At 37.0% G+C, this 21,577-nt stretch overlaps 7 protein-coding genes across 11 annotated transcripts; 6 read left to right on the top strand and 1 right to left on the bottom strand.

The window, feature by feature from the left end:
- The first annotated feature begins 259 nt into the window (after positions 1–259).
- Positions 260–2,542, top strand: LOC18029572 (J domain-containing protein DDB_G0295729). The gene is made up of 2 exons (XM_024149811.1): positions 260–334; positions 699–2,542. Exon 2 carries the CDS (start codon positions 747–749, stop codon positions 2,409–2,411), a length of 1,665 nt encoding a protein of 554 aa, XP_024005579.1. The 5' UTR covers positions 260–334; positions 699–746; the 3' UTR covers positions 2,412–2,542.
- Positions 2,543–3,514: 972 nt separating this feature from the next.
- Positions 3,515–4,147, top strand: LOC18029571 (dnaJ homolog subfamily B member 12). The gene has a single exon (XM_006413895.1). The coding sequence runs from the start codon at positions 3,515–3,517 to the stop codon at positions 4,145–4,147; it is 633 nt and encodes a 210-aa protein (XP_006413958.1).
- A 1,344-nt stretch (positions 4,148–5,491) lies between these two features.
- LOC18029570 (dnaJ homolog subfamily B member 14) lies at positions 5,492–6,307 on the top strand. The gene has a single exon (XM_024148972.1). The coding sequence runs from the start codon at positions 5,492–5,494 to the stop codon at positions 6,305–6,307; it is 816 nt and encodes a 271-aa protein (XP_024004740.1).
- A 1,773-nt stretch (positions 6,308–8,080) lies between these two features.
- LOC18029569 (J domain-containing protein DDB_G0295729) lies at positions 8,081–9,866 on the top strand. 2 transcript variants are annotated; one of them, XM_006413893.2, is made up of 2 exons: positions 8,081–8,187; positions 8,609–9,866. In XM_006413893.2, the coding sequence occupies exon 2, from the start codon at positions 8,667–8,669 to the stop codon at positions 9,738–9,740; it is 1,074 nt and encodes a 357-aa protein (XP_006413956.2). In that variant the 5' UTR covers positions 8,081–8,187; positions 8,609–8,666; the 3' UTR covers positions 9,741–9,866. The 2 variants fall into 2 exon arrangements, with proteins under 2 accessions (XP_006413956.2, XP_024005612.1); XM_024149844.1 differs by lacking the exon at positions 8,081–8,187 and adding an exon at positions 8,211–8,344.
- Positions 9,867–10,420: 554 nt separating this feature from the next.
- Positions 10,421–14,415, top strand: LOC18029568 (cyclin-T1-4). Of its 4 annotated transcripts, none has more exons than XM_006413891.2 (8): positions 10,421–10,557; positions 10,914–10,971; positions 11,099–11,348; positions 11,874–11,955; positions 12,329–12,463; positions 12,722–12,897; positions 12,987–13,138; positions 13,261–14,415. In XM_006413891.2, the coding sequence occupies exons 3-8, from the start codon at positions 11,122–11,124 to the stop codon at positions 14,124–14,126; spliced, it is 1,638 nt and encodes a 545-aa protein (XP_006413954.1). In that variant the 5' UTR covers positions 10,421–10,557; positions 10,914–10,971; positions 11,099–11,121; the 3' UTR covers positions 14,127–14,415. The 4 variants fall into 4 exon arrangements, with proteins under 4 accessions (XP_006413954.1, XP_006413953.1, XP_006413955.1 ...); XM_006413892.2 differs by having other exon boundaries at positions 10,431–10,561; XM_024148766.1 differs by having other exon boundaries at positions 10,432–10,557; positions 10,921–10,971.
- A 344-nt stretch (positions 14,416–14,759) lies between these two features.
- On the top strand, positions 14,760–19,307 carry LOC18029567 (multiple RNA-binding domain-containing protein 1). Its single transcript, XM_006413889.2, has 15 exons — positions 14,760–14,965; positions 15,095–15,202; positions 15,310–15,421; positions 15,505–16,220; positions 16,330–16,461; positions 16,598–16,687; positions 16,790–16,907; positions 17,013–17,336; positions 17,420–17,484; positions 17,661–17,814; positions 18,113–18,217; positions 18,306–18,407; positions 18,493–18,666; positions 18,782–18,916; positions 19,010–19,307. Coding segments are annotated over exons 1-15 (2,448 nt in total). The 5' UTR covers positions 14,760–14,963; the 3' UTR covers positions 19,121–19,307.
- Positions 19,308–19,464: 157 nt separating this feature from the next.
- Positions 19,465–21,244, bottom strand: LOC18029566 (elongation factor 1-delta 1). The gene is made up of 7 exons (XM_006413888.2): positions 21,114–21,244; positions 20,750–20,859; positions 20,542–20,658; positions 20,360–20,453; positions 20,152–20,269; positions 19,781–20,056; positions 19,465–19,671 (listed from the first exon to the last, which is right to left on the bottom strand). Coding segments are annotated over exons 2-7 (690 nt in total). The 5' UTR covers positions 20,833–20,859; positions 21,114–21,244; the 3' UTR covers positions 19,465–19,669.
- Between the last annotated feature and the right edge of the window lie 333 nt (positions 21,245–21,577).

Raw genomic sequence — 21,577 nt, 5'->3', positions numbered from 1 at the left:
AACAAAATATTAAATAATCTTCAGAAGCGTACTCGTACTCCTCACTCTTTTTTTCTAATTATATATTTTTATTTTGTTATACTTGAGAGTTGAGACTTCTGTCTCCAGTTTTTTTTTTTTTTCCTTTTTTTCTTCTTTTTTTTCTGTTGCTCGACCGGAATTCTTTTGTCAAAAAAATATATAAATAGAAAAAGAAATAAGTGAGGAAAAGGAAGAAAAAAAAAAGTGAGGAATACGCTTCTAGAGAAATTTGTACTCGACTACTATCGTATTTGATATTAATTCTCTCAGGTTTTTCTCTCTAAAGTTGCCATCTTTATGTGACATCGCAAAGGTATGAAATTCATCTAAATCTACTTGTTACGATTTCGCTGTTTTTGGTAAATGGTCTCACTTTGTTCGATTAATGCGTTTTTGTGGATCAGTGCTCACTGAGAATTTTAATCTATTGGTTTTCTTCTTTCGTATTTTCGATTATTTTATTGAATTTGTTTTTTCTCAGAAAACTCTAATTAGATTCTTCCGTATAAATCTGTTAAATTTTTAGGTGAAACATCCCAAGTCGATACATAATTTTCCTTGAATTACTTTTTACCAAAAAAAAAAAATCTTCATTAATGGGTTTTGTGTATCTTTTTCGCTGTTGATTTCTGTAAATTTGTGTTGATGATTTGTTTGATTTTTGGAAACATTGCCAGTGAACAAGATAGATATTGGGAACCAAGTAAAACCTCTCTCAACGAGACATGGAATGTAATAAGGATGAGGCTAAAAGAGCAATGGATATTGCGGAGAAGAAACTTTCAGATAATGATTACGTTGGAGCGAAGAAATTTCTTGACAAGGCTCAAAATTTATATCCGCAGCTTGATGGCTTGAAACAAGTTTTGGTGATGGTCGATGTTTATATCTCTGGAGCAAGAAAGATCAATGGATCAGTAAGAGAAGCTGATTGGTATGGAGTCCTTGGTATTGATCCTCTGGCTGATGATGAAACACTCAAGAGAGAGTACAAGAAGTTAGCCCTTTTGCTTCATCCGGACAAGAACAAGTGTAAATGCGCGGAAGGTGCGTTTAAGCTGGTGTCACAAGCTTGGTGTCTGTTATCTGACAAGGTTAAGAGAACAGCTTATGATCAAAAGAGGAAGTTAAAGACCAGGACGATGCAGAAACCACCACCAAACCAACACAAGCCAGCTTCTTCTAACGGGAATCAAAATGCTAAAGACGGTGTGCATCCAAGTGCTAATGCTAGAAGTAACCAGTGTGCTAGCGGGATGCAGAAACCACCAAATCCACACAAGCCAGCTTCTTCTAAAGGGAAGCAAAATGCTAGTGACGGTGTGCATCCGAGTGCTAAAGCTACAAGTAATCAGCCTACTAGCGGGACGCAGAAACCACCGTGTGCACACAAGCCAGCTTCTTCTAGCGGGAATCAACACGGTGTGCATCCGAGTGCTAAAGCTGGAAGTAATCCGCAAGCGCCTCCTGTGAATGCATCAAAAGGCAGTAACTTTTGGACAATGTGCCGTGGATGCAAGACACGAGGCGAATATCGGAGGGATCGTTACCTTAACAAGGCCATACTTTGTCCAAACTGTGGTCAGACTTTCATTGCAACCGAAAGACATCTATGGCCAGGTTATGTTTCTCTTCTTAAAAAACTGCAGGATCAATTGAATGCCCAAAATAAAGCAGCGAACACAAACACAAACGGAGCTTCTTCTTCTGGGAGAAGTTCTTCGCCACATCCAAGCTTTGTGAGGCCAGGCAACTCTTCCTCGTCTTCTCCTCAACAACAACAACACCAGCAATGGAGTGCCAAAAGCCAAGAAACAAACAAAAACACAAACGGAGCTTCTGCTTCTGGGAGAAGTTCTTCGCCATATCCAAGTTTTGTGAGGCCAGGCAACTCTTCTTCGTCTTCTCCTCAACAACGGAGTGCCAAAAGCCAAACAACAAACAAAAACACAAACGGAGCTTCTTCGTTTGGGATAAATTCTTCCTCATCTGCTAGTGGACCTCAACAAACTCCACAAGCAAGCGCCAAAAGTCAAGCAACAAACAAAAACAGAAATAAAGCTTCTTCTTCAGGGAGTATTTCTTCACCATCTGTTAGTGCAACCGCGAAAACTCCTCCGGTAAGTTTTGTGTTCCCAGGCGTCAACCTCTCATCATCTCCTCAACAACACCAACAACACTGGAGTGCCCAAAACACAAGTGGTGGTACTTATTATTCTTCATTATCTGGTAGCTTTCACTGGAAGTGTTCTGTGCCACTAACGGCCAGCTCTAATAGCGGGAGTGCCGCAAATCAAGCACAAGAAAGATCGAAAAGAGTACTTGAGGAGTCACAAGAAACGTTTGCTGCTGCAGAGAATGTTCTTAAGAAGCTGAGGACAGATGTGTGATAAGAAGTAAGACTTATCAGGTGTAGAAGTTTTTTTTTTTTTCAGGTGTAGAAGTTGCAGAGTCCTGCTTTTAACCTTTCAGGGATTCTTTATGGTATGTTATGAATCTTTTTTTCATATCTAGGCTAAAATATTACAGTGGAACAAGAGCAAGTTCTTCTTTCATCGGCAATGTAATGTCCTAATTTCTCTTAAATATCGTGATGTAGTTGGAATCGTAATCCTCTCATGACTTGGAATCTTTGTATTTCTCTAGTTTTAGCCTCAAGAATTGTAGTTCTGTTTTTTTTCACAACATGGTTTTGACTTTTGATGGAATTAGACTATTAGATTATCGATGGACACATAATACTGAATATTGGACAACAAAATATGTTGGTAATTCTATCAGTACATTTTTCATTGATCATAAATGAGATACGTACAAAACCGACACAAAAGTTAAGAAGAAAAAAAAGTTGACTTTGAAATATTTTCATTAACCCACACGTTTCTATTTTCTATCAAAAAGAATAGTACTCTACTAAAGTTTAGAGAAAACCGTTCAAAAGAAAAGGTTTGTTCTTTATTTCCTTTTTATACTGCCACTAACTAATAAATTTTCTTTACCAATTTCCTTAATGTAAGATGATACTCTGAAACTTGTTTAGGTCTTTACTTATTTTCTGAATGTTGCGTGTACAATAGGAAACCATTCTCCCTTTTGTAAAAGGAAAAATACAGAAAACCAATTCAATATATATATATTTTTTAAAAATATAGATATATATTCTCTATATATACACGAGGGCTAGCTCGCTCTTGCTTGTGAGTCCCTATTATTATTTTCCTCTCTTTTTCATTCGCTTTCGTTTCGCATCGTGTCTCTCTCTATAAGACGTTCTTGCTTGGGACGAAAGTTTCTTCTTCTGTGGGTTTTGTTAGATCCACCGAATTGTTTTACAAACGTCTCTGATTCGTTTGTGCTTTCCATAAAGTAACTTCAGAATATTTAGGGCTAAACACTGCTTCTTTTGAAATCCGGTGATTTCGCAATTGCACGGTTTTGGAATCTGTAGAGATATTGGGAAATCAGAGTTAAAAAAAAAAACTATCTCAACGACATGGAGTGTAACAAGGATGAAGCTAGAAGAGCAATATTTATTGCTGAGAGGAAAATCTCAGAGAATGATTACGTAGGAGCAAAGAGATTTGTTAACAAGGCTAAGAATCTGTATCCAGAGCTTGATGGTTTGACACAGATTTCCATGATGATCAACGTTTATATCTCTGCGTCAAACAAAATCAATGTAGAAGTTGATTGGTATGGAATTTTCCGTGGAAATCCTTTGGTTGAAGGAGAAGCTGAATGGTACGGAATTCTCGGTGTAGATCCTTTGGCTGATGATGAAGCGATGAAGAAACAGTACAAGAAGTTAGCTCTTTTGATTCATCCTGATAAGAACAAGTTTCAAGGCGCAGGAGAGGCTTTTAAGCTGGTGTCACAAGCTTGGTGTCTGTTATCTGACAAGGTTAAGAGAAGAGCTTATGATCAAAGAAGAGCTTATGATCAAAAGATTAAGTTAAAAGCCCGGACGAAGCAGAAAAAACACAAGCCAGCTTCTTCTAACCGGAATCCAAATGCTAGAGACGGTTTGCATTCGAGTGCTAATGCTGGAAGTAACCAGCCTGCTGGTACGCGGCGGAAACCACTAAAACCTCGCTTGGTGGTAGATTTTGACTATTATTACTTTTAAAGTATTTAACAGTCTTTAAAGTTATTTTTTGCCAAACATGTTTTTTTATTTTATTAAATCTAAAATTTTAATAGTCATATTTTTTCAATTTTTTGGTTTTGATTTCTAAAAACTAGCAGGGAGAGATTTTTACAAATTCAAAGTAAAATAAAATATATTTATTTTTCTCTCTCTCTTTTTTTTCTTCCAACATTATTCAAATCTATCTGTAGATTTTTATATAATTTATTCATAACAAAATTTAATTAATTAATTATTATCTTTTTCTGTTTTTTTTAGATCCATTTTATATAATTCTTTTTACTATTTTTTTCCAGAAATATCCAAAACTCTTTGTTAAATATATGATAAACTAATTATTGAAAAAAATAGTATTTCTTATTTTTGAAATACGAAATTACAGCAAAAAATTTTTAAAGTCAAAAATCATAAGTAAAAACTAACAGCAAAAATTCTTACCAAGCAAACTCTAAATTCACATAAATCAGCTTCTTCTAGCGGGAATCAAGAAGGTGTGCATCCAAATATGCTAGAAGTAACCAGCCTGTTAATAGACCGCAAAAACCACCAAATCCACACAAGTCAGTTTTTTCTAGCAGGAATCAAAATGCTAGAAGGTGTGCATCCGAGTGCTAAAGCTGGAAGTAATCAGCAAGCACCTCCTATGAATGCATCAAAAGGCACTAACTTTTGGTTAATGTGCGAGGGATGCATGACACGAGGCGAATATTAATGGAGGGTTGTTACCTTAACAAGGCCATACTTTTTCCAAACAATGGTCAGACTTTCATTGCAACTGAGATACGTCCATGAGCGAGTTATGCGTCTTCATAAAGAGCTTATGAATCATCAATTTTTTTTAAAAAAAAAATTTGGTCAAAGAATCATCAATTTAAAATTTTCTATGTGATCATAATTCTGTTTCAATAACTTTAGTTGAATTTATTATCTTATTAATAAAAAATTATAATACTTTTTTAGCTGGATTCGAATAATATTTTTATTGGATCTATATTAGGGTTTTCTAAAATTTCATGGTATATTGAGTCGGTTGTCCACCCTATTTACGGGTAATCATTCTCCTTTTTGTAAAAGGTAATATACAGAAATTTAAATACAGGAAACACGAGGGTTGGCTCTTGGTGTCGCCTCTCTTCTTCATGATCCTCTCGCATATTTTCTAGGGTTTCAGGGCTAATTACTTGGGCATCAATCAATATCAGATATCTTTACTGATCGATAAGACGTTTTCTTGCCTGGCACAAGATTTCTCTAATCTGTGTGATAACTCAGAATATTTAGGGCTAAAGACGGTTTTTGGGATCTGTAGAAAACAAAGACGACATGGAGTGTAACAAGGTTGAAGCTAGAAGAGCAATAATTATTGCTGAGAGGAATGATTACATAGGAGCAAAGAAATTTGTTAACAAGGCAAAGAATCTGTATCCAGAGCTTGATGGTTTGAAACAAATTTCGACGATGATCAACGTTTATATCTCTGCGTCAAACAAGATCAACGGAGAAGGAGAAGCTGATTGGTACGGAATTCTCGGTGTAGATCCTTTGGCTGATGATGAAGCTGTGAAGAAACAGTACAAGAAGTTAGCTCTTTTGATTCATCCTGATAAGAACAAGTTTCATGGCGCTAATGAGGCTTTTAAGCTGGTTTCAGAAGCTTGGTGTCTGTTATCTGATAAGACTAAGAGAAATGCCTACGATCAAAAGAGGAAATCGAAACAAGTTAAACAAAAAAAGCGTGGAATGCAACAGAAACCACCAAAGCGATACGAGCCAGAAGCTTCTTCTAATAAGCCTAAGCATGAGCCTGAGCCTGGTTCTTCATCGAAAAATGAGAAAGCCGGTATGTTTATGACAAAGTGCAATAGATGCAACACATATTGTCAGTTTGTGAGGGACAGTTGTCTTAATATTACCTTACCTTGTCCAAATTGCGGTCAGGATTTCGTTGCAGCCGAGATACTTCCAAAGATAATCGATGGGAGGCCAGTCTTCGGGTTCAGTGAAAGCACATGTGATACTTCTTCTTCACCTTGGGAATCTGATGAAGCAAAGGCTGCATACGAATTAAGAATGAAAAGCTGGTTTGAGCCTGAGCCTGAGCCTGAGCATGGCTCTTCATCGAAAAAACAGAAGGTATAAGATATATTAATAGTTTTTGATTTTTCATCTTATGAGACTCGGATTTACAGTGCTGCAAACTAAAGAATATGAATGCATACATGTCTCTTTGCTACAAAGGTAAGAGACTATAGCTAATACACCTTTTTTTTGTGTTTCCTCACTAATAGTTTTTAATCTCCACGACATTGTTATCTTCTGTCTGATCTGTCTTTTGCAAGATTCTCTGTAATTCAAGGTTGATGAAAGAATGTGGAATCAAAATGTAAAAAAAAATCTACATAAGAGCTGAAAATCTTCAAAAAAGTGCAATTTTTATATGTTGGACCAATCAAGTTTTGCAAACCGGTAATATCATTGCAATTGGTATCCAATACCAATTTTCTTTTTTTTCTCTGTATAAATTTTTGTTGATTAGCCTTTCTTTCTTTTTGTGAGGTTTCTTGCGAAACAGAAGAACTGTGACGGTGAAGCTTTCGGATGATGGGAAGTTCCGCTGCCATACGCACTTGCTAAGGTTTGATGAGAGATCATATATTATCTACTTATCATAATTACTCTTCTTTCTTTTTTTTTTTTATAGATAGGCATGCATCCTCTTCTTTCTTATGTTCACGAGATATCTTAGTCGTCTCTGCTGTACGTTTTTTCCAAATTTTTGCCAGACAAAGACCTAAGGAAGGAATTTCTTAGCACATTAATGTGCTCGACAATTTTAACTCTGCGAGTTTGTGAAATATATACAGAAAACAAACCAAGCCAAACAAGCACAGATTAGGTGCATCAACGTAACTTGTAGAAGGCCGATGGTACGTTTTGATTAGTAGACTTCCCTTTTTTGATATACAGATGGGTATTAGACTGTTAGTTTATCAAATGTTATGAAGACATGCTTTTGAATTATGATCAACGAAAAAAGAAAGACATGCTTTTGATTAATTCTAGTTGCATATAATAGATCTGTTTTAAGGGTGTCAAAATACTGTTTGTTGTATATATAATGGAAACCGGAATTCTTTGAATATGTTGATTGTACGGGTATAATTTCTGCGAGTAAAATGTCCTTGCTCATAAATTATTTCTCATATAGTTAGAGAATGAAACTAATTCATTTCAGGTTGATTACATAACTCTGAATTTGAAATCAAGTGTCCAAAAAGTTTAGATAGTTTTAACTTGTGATAATCTTACGTGGCTACATTTATAGCCCAACACACTTGGTGGAAAAATAAAAGAAAATAATATAAAGCTCTATGATCGTAACTCATCAGATTTCTCTTGATCTCTCTACCTTTCTATTACAGTTAGAGGAGCCTTAGCTTTAAAACCCCATGAACGCATGTTAAGAATTTAATTAGTAGAACATTGATTCTCTACATAAACTTGTAGTTATAAAATAGTCAACTTCGCTAACTTATTGGGCCGGGCCTGAATACGTTTATGAAAAACATCTAGGGGTGTGAGAAAATAAATGGAGAACGGAGAGGGAAATAGAGAAAGAAAAGAGCGCGGGAAATGAAGAGAGGGAAAAATAAAGGGCAACATTGAGTGGAAAAAATAACTAATAGTTTCCGTTTCCATCCCTCAAATCTCCAATGTTTTCGTTTTGCCCCGATTCTTATTACGAAATAGGAGTTAATCTCCGATTTCTGGTCATTAATCTCTTTAATCCGGGCTCTTCGTTTCGTTGTAATTTCTAATATCTTTTCTTTTACTTCTTCTTTCGTTTTTTTTTTCCGCTTCTCTGGGTTTACGGTATTGATATTCTTCAATCTCTTTAGAAAACGAGCAAATCTTGCATGAATTTGAATCGAGCAAACCATGAAAGTTTTGATAACCCTAACTAAAACGTTGCGGGGTTAATTAGTGGGTCTCCGTCAAAATCTGGCTTTTACGTATTGGTAAGATGATTTTGTATTGGACGAGAACCCCAAAGATTCTTCTTTTTATGGGTTTTGCGTATTCTTTGTTACTCTGTTATGTTCAGCTGCAAATCTTTATGTAATCTATGTGATATTTTGTAGCTTTCGTTACTTACAGTAACTTCAGAAATATAGGGTTAGTGACTAAGAGATTTGCATTTTATGGTTTTGCCTTGCTGAATTAAGATGTTTACTTTTTCAGGAGATTTTTTTGTGTGTTCATATTCATCCGAATTGCTGCAAAAATGTTTATGATTTTGTGTGATTACTATGTGGCTTTGGATACTGTAACTTCAGGAATCTGTAGCTAAAGACTTGTTCGTTTAACTCTTTGCATTTATGGTTTTGCTTCTAAACTTTTTTTTTTTGATCTTTTGCTCCTCCGATTGATCTTCTGCAGAGACAGGGGAGAAATAGTTTCAAAGAATCTGTCTCAAGATCCCCTATTTTACAAAGACATGGAATGCAACAAGGACGAAGCCATAAGGGCAATGGATATTGCCAAGAGGAAAGTTACAGAAAATGATTACAACGCGGCGAAAGTGTTTGCTATCAAGGCTCAGAATCTATATCCACAGCTTGATGGTTTGAAACAAATGTTGATGTTGATAGATGTTTATATCTCGGCAGGAAACAAAATCAGCGGAGGAGAACCTGATTGGTATGGGATTCTTGGTGTAGATCCATTGGCTGATGATGTAGCAGTAAAGAAACAATACAGGAAGCTAGCGCTTCTGCTTCATCCTGATAAGAACAAGTGTCAAGGCGCAGAAGGTGCGTTTAAGCTGGTTTTAGAAGCCTGGTCTCTGCTCTCTGATAAGGTTAAGAGAATTGCTTTTGATCTAAAGAGGACTTCGAAAGAAGCAAAACCCAAAAAGAGTCGGAAGCAGAAACAACCAGCTAAGCAGAAACCACCAGCTAAGCAGCAGAAACCACCACCAAACCAGCAGAAACCACCACCTGACCAGCAGAAAGAACCACCAAACCAGAAGCAACAACCTCCAGACCAGCAGAAAGAACCAGCAAACCAGCCGAAACAGCCACCAGATCAGCAGAAACAACCACCAAACCAGCCAAGTTCTAATGGATCTCGAAATGGTAGAGCAAGAAGCAATAAGCCCACTTCGAAAGTTAGTACCTTTTGGACAACGTGCAACAAATGCGGGACACAAGACGAGTATGTGAGGGTTTTTTTTCTCAACAAAACCGTGCTTTGTCGAAGTTGCCGTGGGTCTTTTAAGGCAACTGAGAATGAGAAAACGTCAACTGAGAGTGAGAAAACGCCGCAATCAACAAACGAGAACACACATGGTGCATCTTGTGGGAGAGATTCTTTATCAAGAATGGCCAGTTCAAACAGCGGAAATGTGGCAAATCAACCAAAAGAAGAAAGAGTGGTTGAGGAGTCAGAAGGAAAGGATGAAGAAGCTGCTAGAGGAATTGCAAACTCTCATTTCAAAGTAGAAGAGAGGCCTCTTAAGAAGCTGAGGACAGATGATTGTGCAGAGGCAAGTAGTGGAATCAAGGTGTGAAATTAGAAGTAGTTTGACATATTGAAGTTGAACAATCAGTGCTTTTAAGGAGTCCTAAATGATATCTTTTATGATCATTAGATATATGAATATTTTGTTTCTAGACTAGGAACAAAGTACAGTGAACAAGGGAAGTTCTTCGCCTAATCATCTTCAGTGTGAAATCTCCAAACTTTAATTTTTTTGTTTGTTAATAAAAAATGTGTGCTCTGTACATATTTGAACAGAAAAGGTGAAAATTAGGATTTGTTTGATCCAGGTTTTAAGTTGTTTGATACACATTGGAACATAAAAGCAAAACCCCCAAAACCAATGTACAAACTTGTTTAGTTTGAATTCATTATCGGTTTTTGGATTTTTGGAAGTATAAAAAAAATCAACTAATTTAACTTTGACATGATTAAGTTAGTTTCTATAGTTCAGTACTACTTCAGTTAATCAGATTAGAGATTGGTTTTATCCGAATTGAACATTTTCTCAACGTGGGCTAATTAGTCAAAGTGGGTCCACGTAAGGTATCACGTTTCCAACTTAAAAAGAAAACAAATATGGAAAAAAATCTGTACTTCCACTAACTAATATTTCCTTTCTTCGTCCCTTAATTCTGAAAAGCTTTTAGTTTTTCCCCAAATGTTTTAACGAAAGGAGTTAAATCTCCTTCTCCGGCTCACTTGTATATCGGCATATTCGTTGAAAGTCCTATTTTTCTCCCCTTTCTTCCATATTCTTTCGTTTCTCGCGTTTCTCTAGGGTTAGGGTTTGACGAACACAGCTGCTCTTGCCTCCTCAATTCGCGAGTGAAGAAGCGATTAGCCTGGTACGTAAGTATCGACTCTATTTCATTTGTTTCGATTAGGTTTTCCTTCTTTCCTCTTCAATTTTTTCTCGGGCTTGGTCGATTTTCGCGAACATTCCCATTTTTCGGATCTGCTTGTACTTATTTTCCTTTCTGAAACCTGCCCGGCTAATGTTTTCTCGATATAGTTTGTAATTTTGGGTTTTGGTCGGATCCCTCTCTGAAGAATTGAAATTTCCATGGCGAATTTGCTTGATTATTTCTATCTAGCTCAATTATTTCGAATTACCTGGGGCAATTTTCATTTTCTCGATAACTGTTCTTTCAATTCCTTAAAGAGCTTACCTTTCTTATTCAAATATAAAATTTTGACGCAGAGATTAGTATCCGCTTAGCTAATATCATTCTTCAGTTACTGGGAAATATATTGATCAGGTATAAATCTCAGCTCATGGATAAGCAAACTAGTTTTTCTGACATCTTTCAGATTTGCACCCATTTTAGCTCAAATTATGAAGTGACACGCATTTTTTGTTTTTTGCATTGGTTCTGCTTTTGCTAGATCGGGTTTGAAAAAAAATAGCAATGGCTGGAGTATTGGCTGGGGATTGTTCATACAGTGAGAGTGGCATTTCATCATACTCCAGGAATTCTAATGAAAAGCAGGACGAGGTTTCCCGCTGGTATTTTGGAAGGAAAGAAATAGAAGAAAACTCACCATCGAGGTTGGATAGTATCGACTTAAAGAAGGAAACATACCTCCGCAAGTCATACTGTACATTTTTGCAGGACTTAGGCATGAGATTAAAAGTGTAAGTATACTTTGCGATGTGCATTCTCCCTAGATTTTAGTAATATTTAGCTCTAATCATGTCGAGGAATATTCATTCTAACTTTTAGGTAAGTACATACGAACTGTATGATATATCCGATGCCATAGACCGTTGTGCCTTCCCAACTGTACCTATTCTTCATGTATTTACTTGTTGCAAGCTTGGTCTAGGATATGATAGTTCCTCCAACCAACTGATGAAGATATTTGCCTCTATTTTACATGTGGATTTTATAGTATCGAAGTTTTGAAATTATAGATTTGATGTGATAAAATTCATTTTAGGGCATGAATAATCTAGTTAGAGTTATTGACAAAGAAAGGTGGAACTGGTGGGTTATATATCTCAAAGTCCTTTAATGGTTTTGAAAATTTAGTTTATAGTGGTGAACACAATACTTAAGTCTGAATTGTCCTTCATGTAGTCATGGTTTCATCTGCACTGTTGTTGGCTTTCACTTTTGGCTCTCTCAGTTAATGCGACTAATATAGTTTCGTAACACAGTCCTCAGGTTACAATAGCTACAGCAATAATCTTCTGTCATCGATTCTTCATTCGCCAGTCACATGCTAGGAACGACAGAAGGGTGAGTATTTTTTTTTTTTTCGCACATGACCTAGTTGAATTCTTTAGAGACATGAGTCTACTGTTTGTTGTTCGAGTCAGTCTGCTGTAGTCTTGTTTGCGTGAAGCTGGAGCGTCGAAATGGCTTCTTGGTGTCTGTTAATATTCATTGTCCCCATGGCTCTGCCAGTTTCCTTTGTATATATAGAGAGCAAACTAGCTGATGCAGCAGATGAGTTTACGCTGAGTTTTTCGAATTATATATTATTAAGCGTTCTTTTAGTCTATTTGGTAATAATGCATATAGTTTTTTGTAATGATTTACCGTTCTAGAGCAGAAAAGTATTAAGATTATTACTGAGTTTTTTTCGATGTTTTCCTCCCTCCACTCGCAGACGATTGCTACAGTCTGCATGTTCCTCGCTGGAAAAGTTGAAGAAACTCCAAGGCCGTTAAAAGATGTTATTGTTGTTTCCTATGAAATAATACACAAGAAGGATCCTACTACTGCACAGAAAATCAAGCAAAAGGTTCCAATTCTACTAAACCTTCTCTCTCCGTTGCTTCATGTTTAGTTAGCTATATCTTCTGTTTTGCAATTTTGTCGAGTATCTTCTGTTTCCTGTGACATTAATTTTGTACTAACCTCAAGATTGTGCGTGTTCGTTGTTTATGAACAATCCTCCTCTGTTACTGTCCTTATTGTAGGATCTCTTTATCTGTGTTTGTCACCGTATCCGTTACTTCGCTTCTGTGTTGGTCACCTTATCTTTGCTTCACTTTTGCAGGAAGTATATGAGCAACAAAAAGAGCTTATACTAAGTGGAGAAAAGATTGTACTTTCTACATTGGGGTTTGACTTCAATGTGTACCATCCGTATAAACCTCTTGTAGAAGCAATAAAGAAATTTAAGGTCGCACAGAATGCTCTGGCCCAAGTTGCATGGAATTTTGTTAACGATGGGTACGTTAAAAGTCTGTTTCCTTCAAAAGCTTCAGTTAGATCTATCTGCCTTGTATTTTCGTCTTCATACAATGAAAAGATGCTTGCAGTCTGCGGACGTCACTCTGCCTGCAATTTAAGCCTCACCACATTGCGGCGGGTGCAATTTTTCTTGCTGCGAAGTTCCTTAAAGTAAAATTACCATCAGATGGAGAGAAGGTTTGGTGGCAAGAATTTGATGTCACACCTCGACAACTGGAGGGTAAGAGTAGTATCTTCGTTATGGAATTGATGTTATGAAACTGTTTCCACTTTTTCTGTTTTGACTTTCATGCGTTTTTCTGGAAACGATGCTAAGAGCTACCCGCCTTTTGTATACTTCAGATGTTAGCAACCAGATGCTTGAGCTCTACGAGCAAAACCGTGTTCCTCCATCTCAAGGAAGCGAAGTGGAAAGTAGTGTAGGTGGAGGATCAGCTCATCACGTTGCTTCTAGGCCAATATCAGCACGTCCAACTCATGAACATTCAAATTCTGATAATCATGGGGGCTCGTCAAAAGCTACAAAAAACCAGTGCAATGATAATGGGAGTGGTGAGGCAGGTAGTGTCATTACCGAGCATACTGAAAATCATCCAGCCCATAAGTCTAGACCGGGAGTTGAGGCACCTGGGAAGGACAAAACAGAGAGAACAGGTGCACATCTTACAGATGATAGCGTAGCTTTTGATAAACCTAGGAGTGTTAGTTCAGGTGATGTCCCGGTCAGTCAACCCCCGAAAGACATCAAATTGCTTAGAGATAAGGTGAAGGCTAAACTAGAAGCTAAGAAGTTCCAAGGTGAAAGGGCGAGGAAAAAGGATTTGTTGGATGAGGATGATTTGATCGAAAGAGAACTGGAAGACGTGGAATTAGCTGTTGAGGAAGACAAAGATAACCAAAAGAAGAACTCCAACATCAACCATATGGGTACAGAACACGACGAGATTCTTGATGGAAACAACTTGGTGGGCAATACAGAGGAAGGTGAAATGGTTGATGATGTTTCTTCAACAGTTCCTAGCCGGAAGAGAAAAATGGGAAGCCCTTGTGAAAAACAGTTGGAAGGAGGAAAGAGGCGACACAGCAACAGCAGTGAGAATGTTGAAGAAGGTCACAAGACAAGCCGAGGAAGAAGTTATAGTCATGGTGACCGAGAGCCAAGAAGTCATGGTGACCGAGAGCCTAGAAGACACTCCCAAGAGAGGTAAATTATGTCTTTGTTTTACCTTCGCATGGTCTATATGAGACATTTGGCAAACTTTGATTCCCGGCCATGGTTCGAAAACGAGCTCATTGTATTTACGATATTGGTGATATTGTTTATCTTTTTTTGGCACTTGTACAACACAATCCCAACGGATGAGAAACTACTGAATCAGGTTTCCATCCATCAGAAACCTCTCATAGGGTAGAAAATTTTGTTAGGTTTGTTTTATATCAAGTCCGCGTGTGTAACCTTGTTCCAATTGTCAATTTGTCTTTTATTTCTTTTCATCATATATCGATTAGCTACCTAGTCACAAATTCAGCCAGATTAGTTTGTAAATCAAGGGCAAATTGATTAAATTAAACCAATAAAGAAAATCATCAAAAGCCGGATTCGATGTTGTTTATATTCAGTATATGAAAACGAAAGTTAGCCATTCGAATGATTGATTACAAATATTCATTTGTTCGATTATTTTGGTCCGGTTCGGTTCGTCTTTTAATCCAAACTAGAAAACATTCTCATTTTCCAGAAAAAAAAATTAAAATAAAAAGAAATCAAGGAAAACACAAAAAAAAAAAACAATGAACGCCGACCTAACAAAAGAACACCAAAAGACCTAAAAGTCCTCGTTGTCTTCTCCTTCTCCTTGCTCTCTCTGTCTCGTCGCCGGCGGCAAATTAAATTGGCATCATATTGTTCACTCCTAAATCTGCAAAAACATTGCAACAGAAGCAAAAAGGTCATCTTTTACTTCTCTTAGAACCCTTAATTTCGAGAGCGCCTCTTTGCAGTCTACAATTCACAGAACGAGCTCTTTTATTGCAAAACCCAAAGAATGTAAGTATTTGGTTCCCAGAGACAGCTTTTTTCTTATTCAAAGTTTTCAATTTGAGGTTTTGCATAAATCAATCAATGTAAGAAAGCTCTCTTCTGTTTTTTTTTTTTTGACCTCGTGAAAAATTCCAGGTCGAGAATATGCGTAAAGGAATTGCCTAAACGTATTACAGAGGAACGACTTCGAGATGTCTTTTCACAGAAAGGAGAAATCACAGACGCTAAAGTGATACGTAACAAGTACTACTACTTTATTCAATTCGAGTGTTTTCACAACTAATTCTCTGTGTGTGTGTGTTTTTTTTTTTAATTGTTTGATGTGAATCACTATCGTTTTTGCGTTGCAGTGAAGGTATAAGTAGATTTGCTTTTATTGGATTTCGAACTGAGCATGAAGCTCAAGAAGCTATTAAGTATTTCAACAAGTCTTATCTTGATACTTCTCGGATATCTGTTGAGGTTCACACTTTAAACTTCGAAGCTCTTGTTTTCACTTGTGTGCTATAGTTTGAATCAAACTTAGACTCTTGTTTAACGTATAGCTTGCTTACAAAGTCGGAGATGAGAACGCTCCCCGTCCCTGGAGTCGTCATACACTCAAGAAAGAAGCGAAAGCTAATGAAAACAGTGAAAAATCTTCTAATGGAATCTTAACCAAAAGAGGCGAAAAGATTAAGAATAAACCAGAGGCTGATGATCCTGACCTCCAAGAATTTCTTGAAGTTATGCAGAGGGGTAAGTCGAAAATCTGGTCCAATGACACGTCGATTGCTCCTGGCGCTGAAGCAACCAGCAAAAAGAATGCCTTGGTGAAGAAAACGGATGAGCCTATGGTTTCCATTGGTGCTGAGCCTGACAAAGCTAAAAGATCATCAGATACCGTAAAGACTAAAAAGAAGAAGAAAGCTGTTGCTCCCACTGATGATGTTTCTGATGCGGAATACTTCAAGAGTAGGATTAAGAAAAATATTTCGGATTCGGACAGTGATAGTGAAACTGATAGTGATGAAGATGAAGCTGGTGATGCTGAGCTTGCGGGGAATGATGATGGTGAAGCTGACGCAGGCGGTCATGAAGCTGATATTCGTGTTTTTCCCATTGATGGCGATGATGAATCTGGCGGATTTGATAAAGATGACAGTGACGATGCCATGGAGGTGGAAGCCGATGCCAAGTTGGCTCAAGAATCGAAAGCTGACAGTGATGATGTTCTTGACACTGGTCGGCTTTTTGTCCGTAATCTGCCTTACACTGCAACGTACTGGATCTTCTTGTTCATCTTCTGTTTTTTTTTTACTGTTTTCTGTTTATTCTTCTCTTATTCATCTTATTCGTCTCTTATTGTTGTCAATACTTTCATGCAATAGAGAGGAAGAGCTTATGGAACATTTCAGCGAATTCGGTGAGATATCAGAGGTCCACATTGTAGTTGACAAGGAGACAAAAAGGTCCAAAGGCATTGCCTACATCCTTTACCCGATTCCGGAATCTGCGGCAAGGTATTATTCATGCCAAAAAATAGCCTTATGTTGATCTTTTTTGCTGTTGGTCACTCCTTGAGGTCTCAGTGGATGCTTTTCAAGAAGTGGCCTTTTGTTGATCTATAGCTGTTCAATCATTTTGATGGTGATGCAGGGCGATGAAGGAATTAGACAACTCAATTTTCCAGGGCCGGTTATTGCATATTTTGCCAGCCAAGCATCGTGAAACGTCTGATAAACTAGTGTCAGTGACCTGCCTTATCTAAATTTCGGCCTTCAAACTTGTAGTACTTTTATGGACTAGAGTTTCCCATTAGTAGTTGTTTAACATGGATTTCCCCAACAGGAATGAGACTTCTAATCTGCCGAAAACATTCAAGCAAAAAAGGGAGGAACAAAGAAAGGCATCTGAAGCCGGTGGAAATACTAAGGCTTGGAATAGTTTATTCATGCGGCCTGATACTGTATGTTTTTCTTGTTTGAAGAATGGATACATTTATTTTTCTTTCTTATCTGGCTTTTTGCTTTGCTTCATGGTTTTTCTTTTCCTTTTCTTTTCTGTGCTGTAGATTCTAGAAAACATAGTCAGGGTGTATGGCGTAAGCAAGAGTGAGTTTCTTGACCGTGAATCTGAAGATCCTGCTGTACGCCTTGCTTTAGGAGAAACAAAAGTGATTGCGGAGACCAAAGAAGCCCTTGCTAAAGCTGGAGTAAATGTCGCTTCTTTGGAAGATTTTGCTACTGGGAAAGGTGATGAGAAGAATCGAAGCAAACATATTCTCCTAGTAAAGAATCTGCCATTTGCTACCACTGAAAAGGAACTTGCTCAAATGTTTGGAAAATTTGGAAGTCTAGACAAAATTGTTCTCCCTCCGACAAAGACGATGGCCTTGGTATTTTTCTTTCTATCTGCTCTACTTCGATATCTTCGACGAATAGTTGATTGTTCTCTAACCTTTCCTTACATGACCTTTAGATTATTTTCCTTGAAGCGGCTGAGGCACGTGCAGCTATTAAGGGAATGGCATACAAGCGTTACAAGTAAGCTTTAATATTAACTTTGATGTTTATTTAAACAGGACGGGAAGAACAATGAAGTGATAGTTGCTTCTTTATCAATGTCCAAAATCCTCTTCATTTCCCTAAAGTGCTTCTTGTAGATAAATGGTCGTGCTACTTAAATTAAACTGCTTCATCACATTTCCCTATTATTACAGAGATGCTCCCCTGTATCTGGAATGGGCTCCTAAAGATATTCTTGAGCCAAAAACACAGCCCGATAACATTGAAAACAATAGTAATGTTGGAGAAAATGATGTGAGAAGAGTAAATTTAGAGCAGCAGGTTGAAATCGACACGGACATAACTGAGGTATGTCCAGTTATGATAGCTGTGGATGTTACAAAATAATATGTTTTTCCTTTTTGTGTGGTATTGAGCTATCCGAACTGAAAGATAGTTGAAAAAAATCTTGATTAGCTTGGGCAACTAAATTTGATTATACTCGTACTTCGCCCGGTTTAGTACTATTGGTACTGAAAAAATTATGTTCATTGGCTTGTAATATCTGTTTTCTGACCCATTTTGTAGACAAAAACAAAAGTTACATATGTACTTTTTGAATTGGTCTGTTTCTAACATTTTCTTGAAATACTGCATTATATTTCAGTCAAATGTCCTTTATGTTACGAATCTGAGTTTCAAGACAACTGATGAGGGTTTGAAGAAGCATTTGACTGAACTGGTGAAGCAGGGAAAGATTCTGAGTGTTAAGGTAAGTTCTTGTTCATTGCTAGCACACGCATGATGTGCACTTAACCATGATCTGTTTTTAATATTCCTTTATTTGCCATTATAAACAGATAATAAAGCATGAAAAGGGTGGGAAGCAGGTTTCAAAAGGTTATGGTTTTGTAGAATTCGACTCTGTAGAGACAGCTACCAATGTCTACAGAGATCTACAGGTATATAGATAGTTAAGTCTCTTTGAAACTTAAAGTAGATTGGATTTGTTGAAGTATGATGACACTTTCTTATTTATTCCGCCAGGGAACTCTTCTGGATGAGCATGCTTTGAAATTGAGATTCTGTGAACACAAGCGTAGTGACCAGGTTGGGAAAGGTTCTGACAAGGACAAAACTTCTACAAAGTTACATGTGAAAAATGTAGCTTTTGAGGCAACTCAGAAAGAACTAAGACAGCTTTTCAGTCCGTTTGGACAGGTAACGTTAGCTCTATTTGTATTGGAATACAAATAGAAGTTGTCGGCAACAAGATGGTTTGAATTTGTTTTTTTTCAGAAACATCAAAGCATGTCCGTGTTTCGTGTTTATGCAGATCAAGAGTCTCAGACTTCCAAAGAGGAATATCGGACAGTTTGCAGGTTTTGCTTTTGTTGAATTCGTGACAAAGCAAGAAGCTTCAAACGCGAAAAAAGCATTGTCAAGCACCCATTTCTACGGACGCCACTTGGTAAGTCTTAATTGTTGTACTCTTGTTGTTATCAAGCTAGCTCATGTGACATCCTTGGATGGATTCTCAACTCTCTATTTGCCGTCTGTGCAGGTGCTCGAGTGGGCCAATGATGACAATAGCATGAAAGCGATCCGAGATCGTTCTGCTGCCAAGTATCTGGATCAAGAAAACGATAATCCAAAGAAAAGGAGAATAGCTTAATAAGCCAGGCCCTCTATTATAGTTATACTGATCATGGTGTGATAAGTCGCTAGCCATGGTTTAAATTTTGATCTGTAATGGCTTCATCTACTTCTATCATTTTTGATCATGGTTTGTACTGAAATGTGTTGTATACAAGATATTTCTACAGAGTTTTTAGAATTCTTTTTCAATGGTCTATTAATTTTTGCAACCAAAATTTCAACTTCATCTGCTGGTCAATAAGATGGTGAAAAAAAACTGTCCACAAATTTATCTTTTTATTCTTGAAAAAAATGAATTGTTCTGTAGTCTCCATAAATCTTTTACTTATGTTCTTTTGTTATAATGAAACGTTTATTTAGTCTGATAAAGAAACAATTTGAGTGAAAACTTGAAAGCAAATACTGAATTGTCGCTCTTTATAAAATATCAAAATCAAACAGTGATGGCAAAAGCCATAGCAGAATCAAAACAACAGTCTGGAGAGACTTGGGAAACTCAATATAGAAGAACAAAAAGAAGCAGACTGCGCAAACACATAGATCTTCCTTGAAGCTTTCTCCATCCTCCTACGTTATGATCAAATCCAACACACACACAGTTAGTTACATACATCACTATCTTATTTTAAAGAAATCACAGATTCTAAAGAGTTGAGGAAAGATTCATGAAACTTACATATCTTGTTGAAGGCAACAATGTCACAGCTCTGAACGTACTCATTGATAGGCTCAACAGTGAGTTGCTCTTCGATCATGGTGTCGATAGACACAAGGTCATCAACAATGGTGGCCATGATCTGCAACTTCTTGATACCGTAACCAACGGGCACAAGCTTTGATGCTCCCCAGAATAATCCTTCCATCTCAATAGACCTCACAGCCTCCTCTAGCTTCTTCATGTCGGTCTCATCATCCCATGGCTTGATATCAATCAAAACTGATGACTTTCCAGCTAACAAAGAAGAAGAAATAACCCACATATCAGAATCCAAGACAGCTTCACAAATCGTAAACCTACAAGTAAAGAACAAAAATCCCACAACTTACATTCCTTCTTCTTTGTAGATGCCTTGACAGAAGCTGCTCTCTCTTCAGCAGCTTTCTTTTCCTCTTCGGTCTCCTCGCCGAAAAGGTCAACATCATCATCATCTTCATCAGCCGCATCCTACAATTAGACATACTTATATAATTCTTACTGATTTACAATCACAAGAAACATAATGAGAAATTAGAGAACTGAAACAATCTAAAGTACCTTGGAATCAGCTGCAGGGGGAGTAGCAACAGCCTCTTCTGTGATTGGAGCTGATCCCTCAACAATGACACCACTTCCTTCACCAGATACACCGCTACAAGTTTCAAGGAAACAGATATTCGATTAATCCAAACAACAAAAACCTTACATAAATTAAGTAGAAAGACAATGATGGAGCTTACGAGATCCTCAAGAGGGCATCAATGTGGTTGTACCAACGAGAAGCGTTCACATACTGTGAAGTTGGGGGCTTTGCAAGAGCAGCAAAGACAGTGATGTCATCCTTTGAAGCCTGGTAGCTGTAAAGCATACACAAAAGACGCTCTAGTTGTGAAAAGGTAGAGAATTTAAGGATCTAAATCTGAATTGGAGGTGTTGACAAAATCTTACCCAGTGATGTAACTGCGAGTGAGAAGATGCTCATCGAGCTTCTTCAATCCAGCAGCAGAGTTAAGGTTGGGGAAGGCTGCCATTATTTTCTGAAGCTCGAACCTTTTTCACTGAATATAAAAAGCAGATCGGAACAGATCAGCAACTAAAACCACAACGATTCAGCTCCAGAACGAAACTTTATATTGTTAAATGAAACACCAGACATCGATTCACTACGACTATCAGCTAAGACCATACAAGGCTACTATGTTTGATATATATATATAAATATTGAATTTCCAATCAGATATTATTACAAAGATGTATACTTTGTGAGTCGTACGAACAAATAATCAAACGAGGAAATTGAAGAAGAACAAACCTGAGTTACAAGGCTTGTAGAGGAGACAAGGATGCAGAGTATTTGCTAACGGCGATGACAGAAGTGAATGAGAAGTATTTGTTAGGGTTTTTGTTTGGTGTTGCTCGATCAGAAATCTAGACTATCCGGGCCCAAAATTAACAGGTTGACAGTGGGCCTAGAAAAAAAATTAATTGATGAGAAATTTGTTCAAAAACAGTAAAAACTCAATAAATTAATATTTGATAAATTAATAAATATTATAAATTAATAATTTTATAATCTTTAACAAAATTTTTATGTAAATATATAATCTCAATAATATCATAAATTAATATTTTGATATAAACATATACGTAAAATAATCTACTAAAATATGAGTATAGTGATGCTTTTTATTCATTTTAAATTAATTTTTTTTGGAACTCATTTTAAAATTTTTTAAAAAAATTTAAAAATTATACAATCAGTTTTAAAATTGATAA

This window comes from Eutrema salsugineum, unplaced genomic scaffold, assembly GCF_000478725.1.
Source record: "Eutrema salsugineum unplaced genomic scaffold, Eutsalg1_0 scaffold_1, whole genome shotgun sequence".
NCBI lineage: Eukaryota > Viridiplantae > Streptophyta > Magnoliopsida > Brassicales > Brassicaceae > Eutrema > Eutrema salsugineum.
Note: the sequence above shows the minus strand (reverse complement) of the source record. Positions and strands in the feature narration are given on the sequence as shown.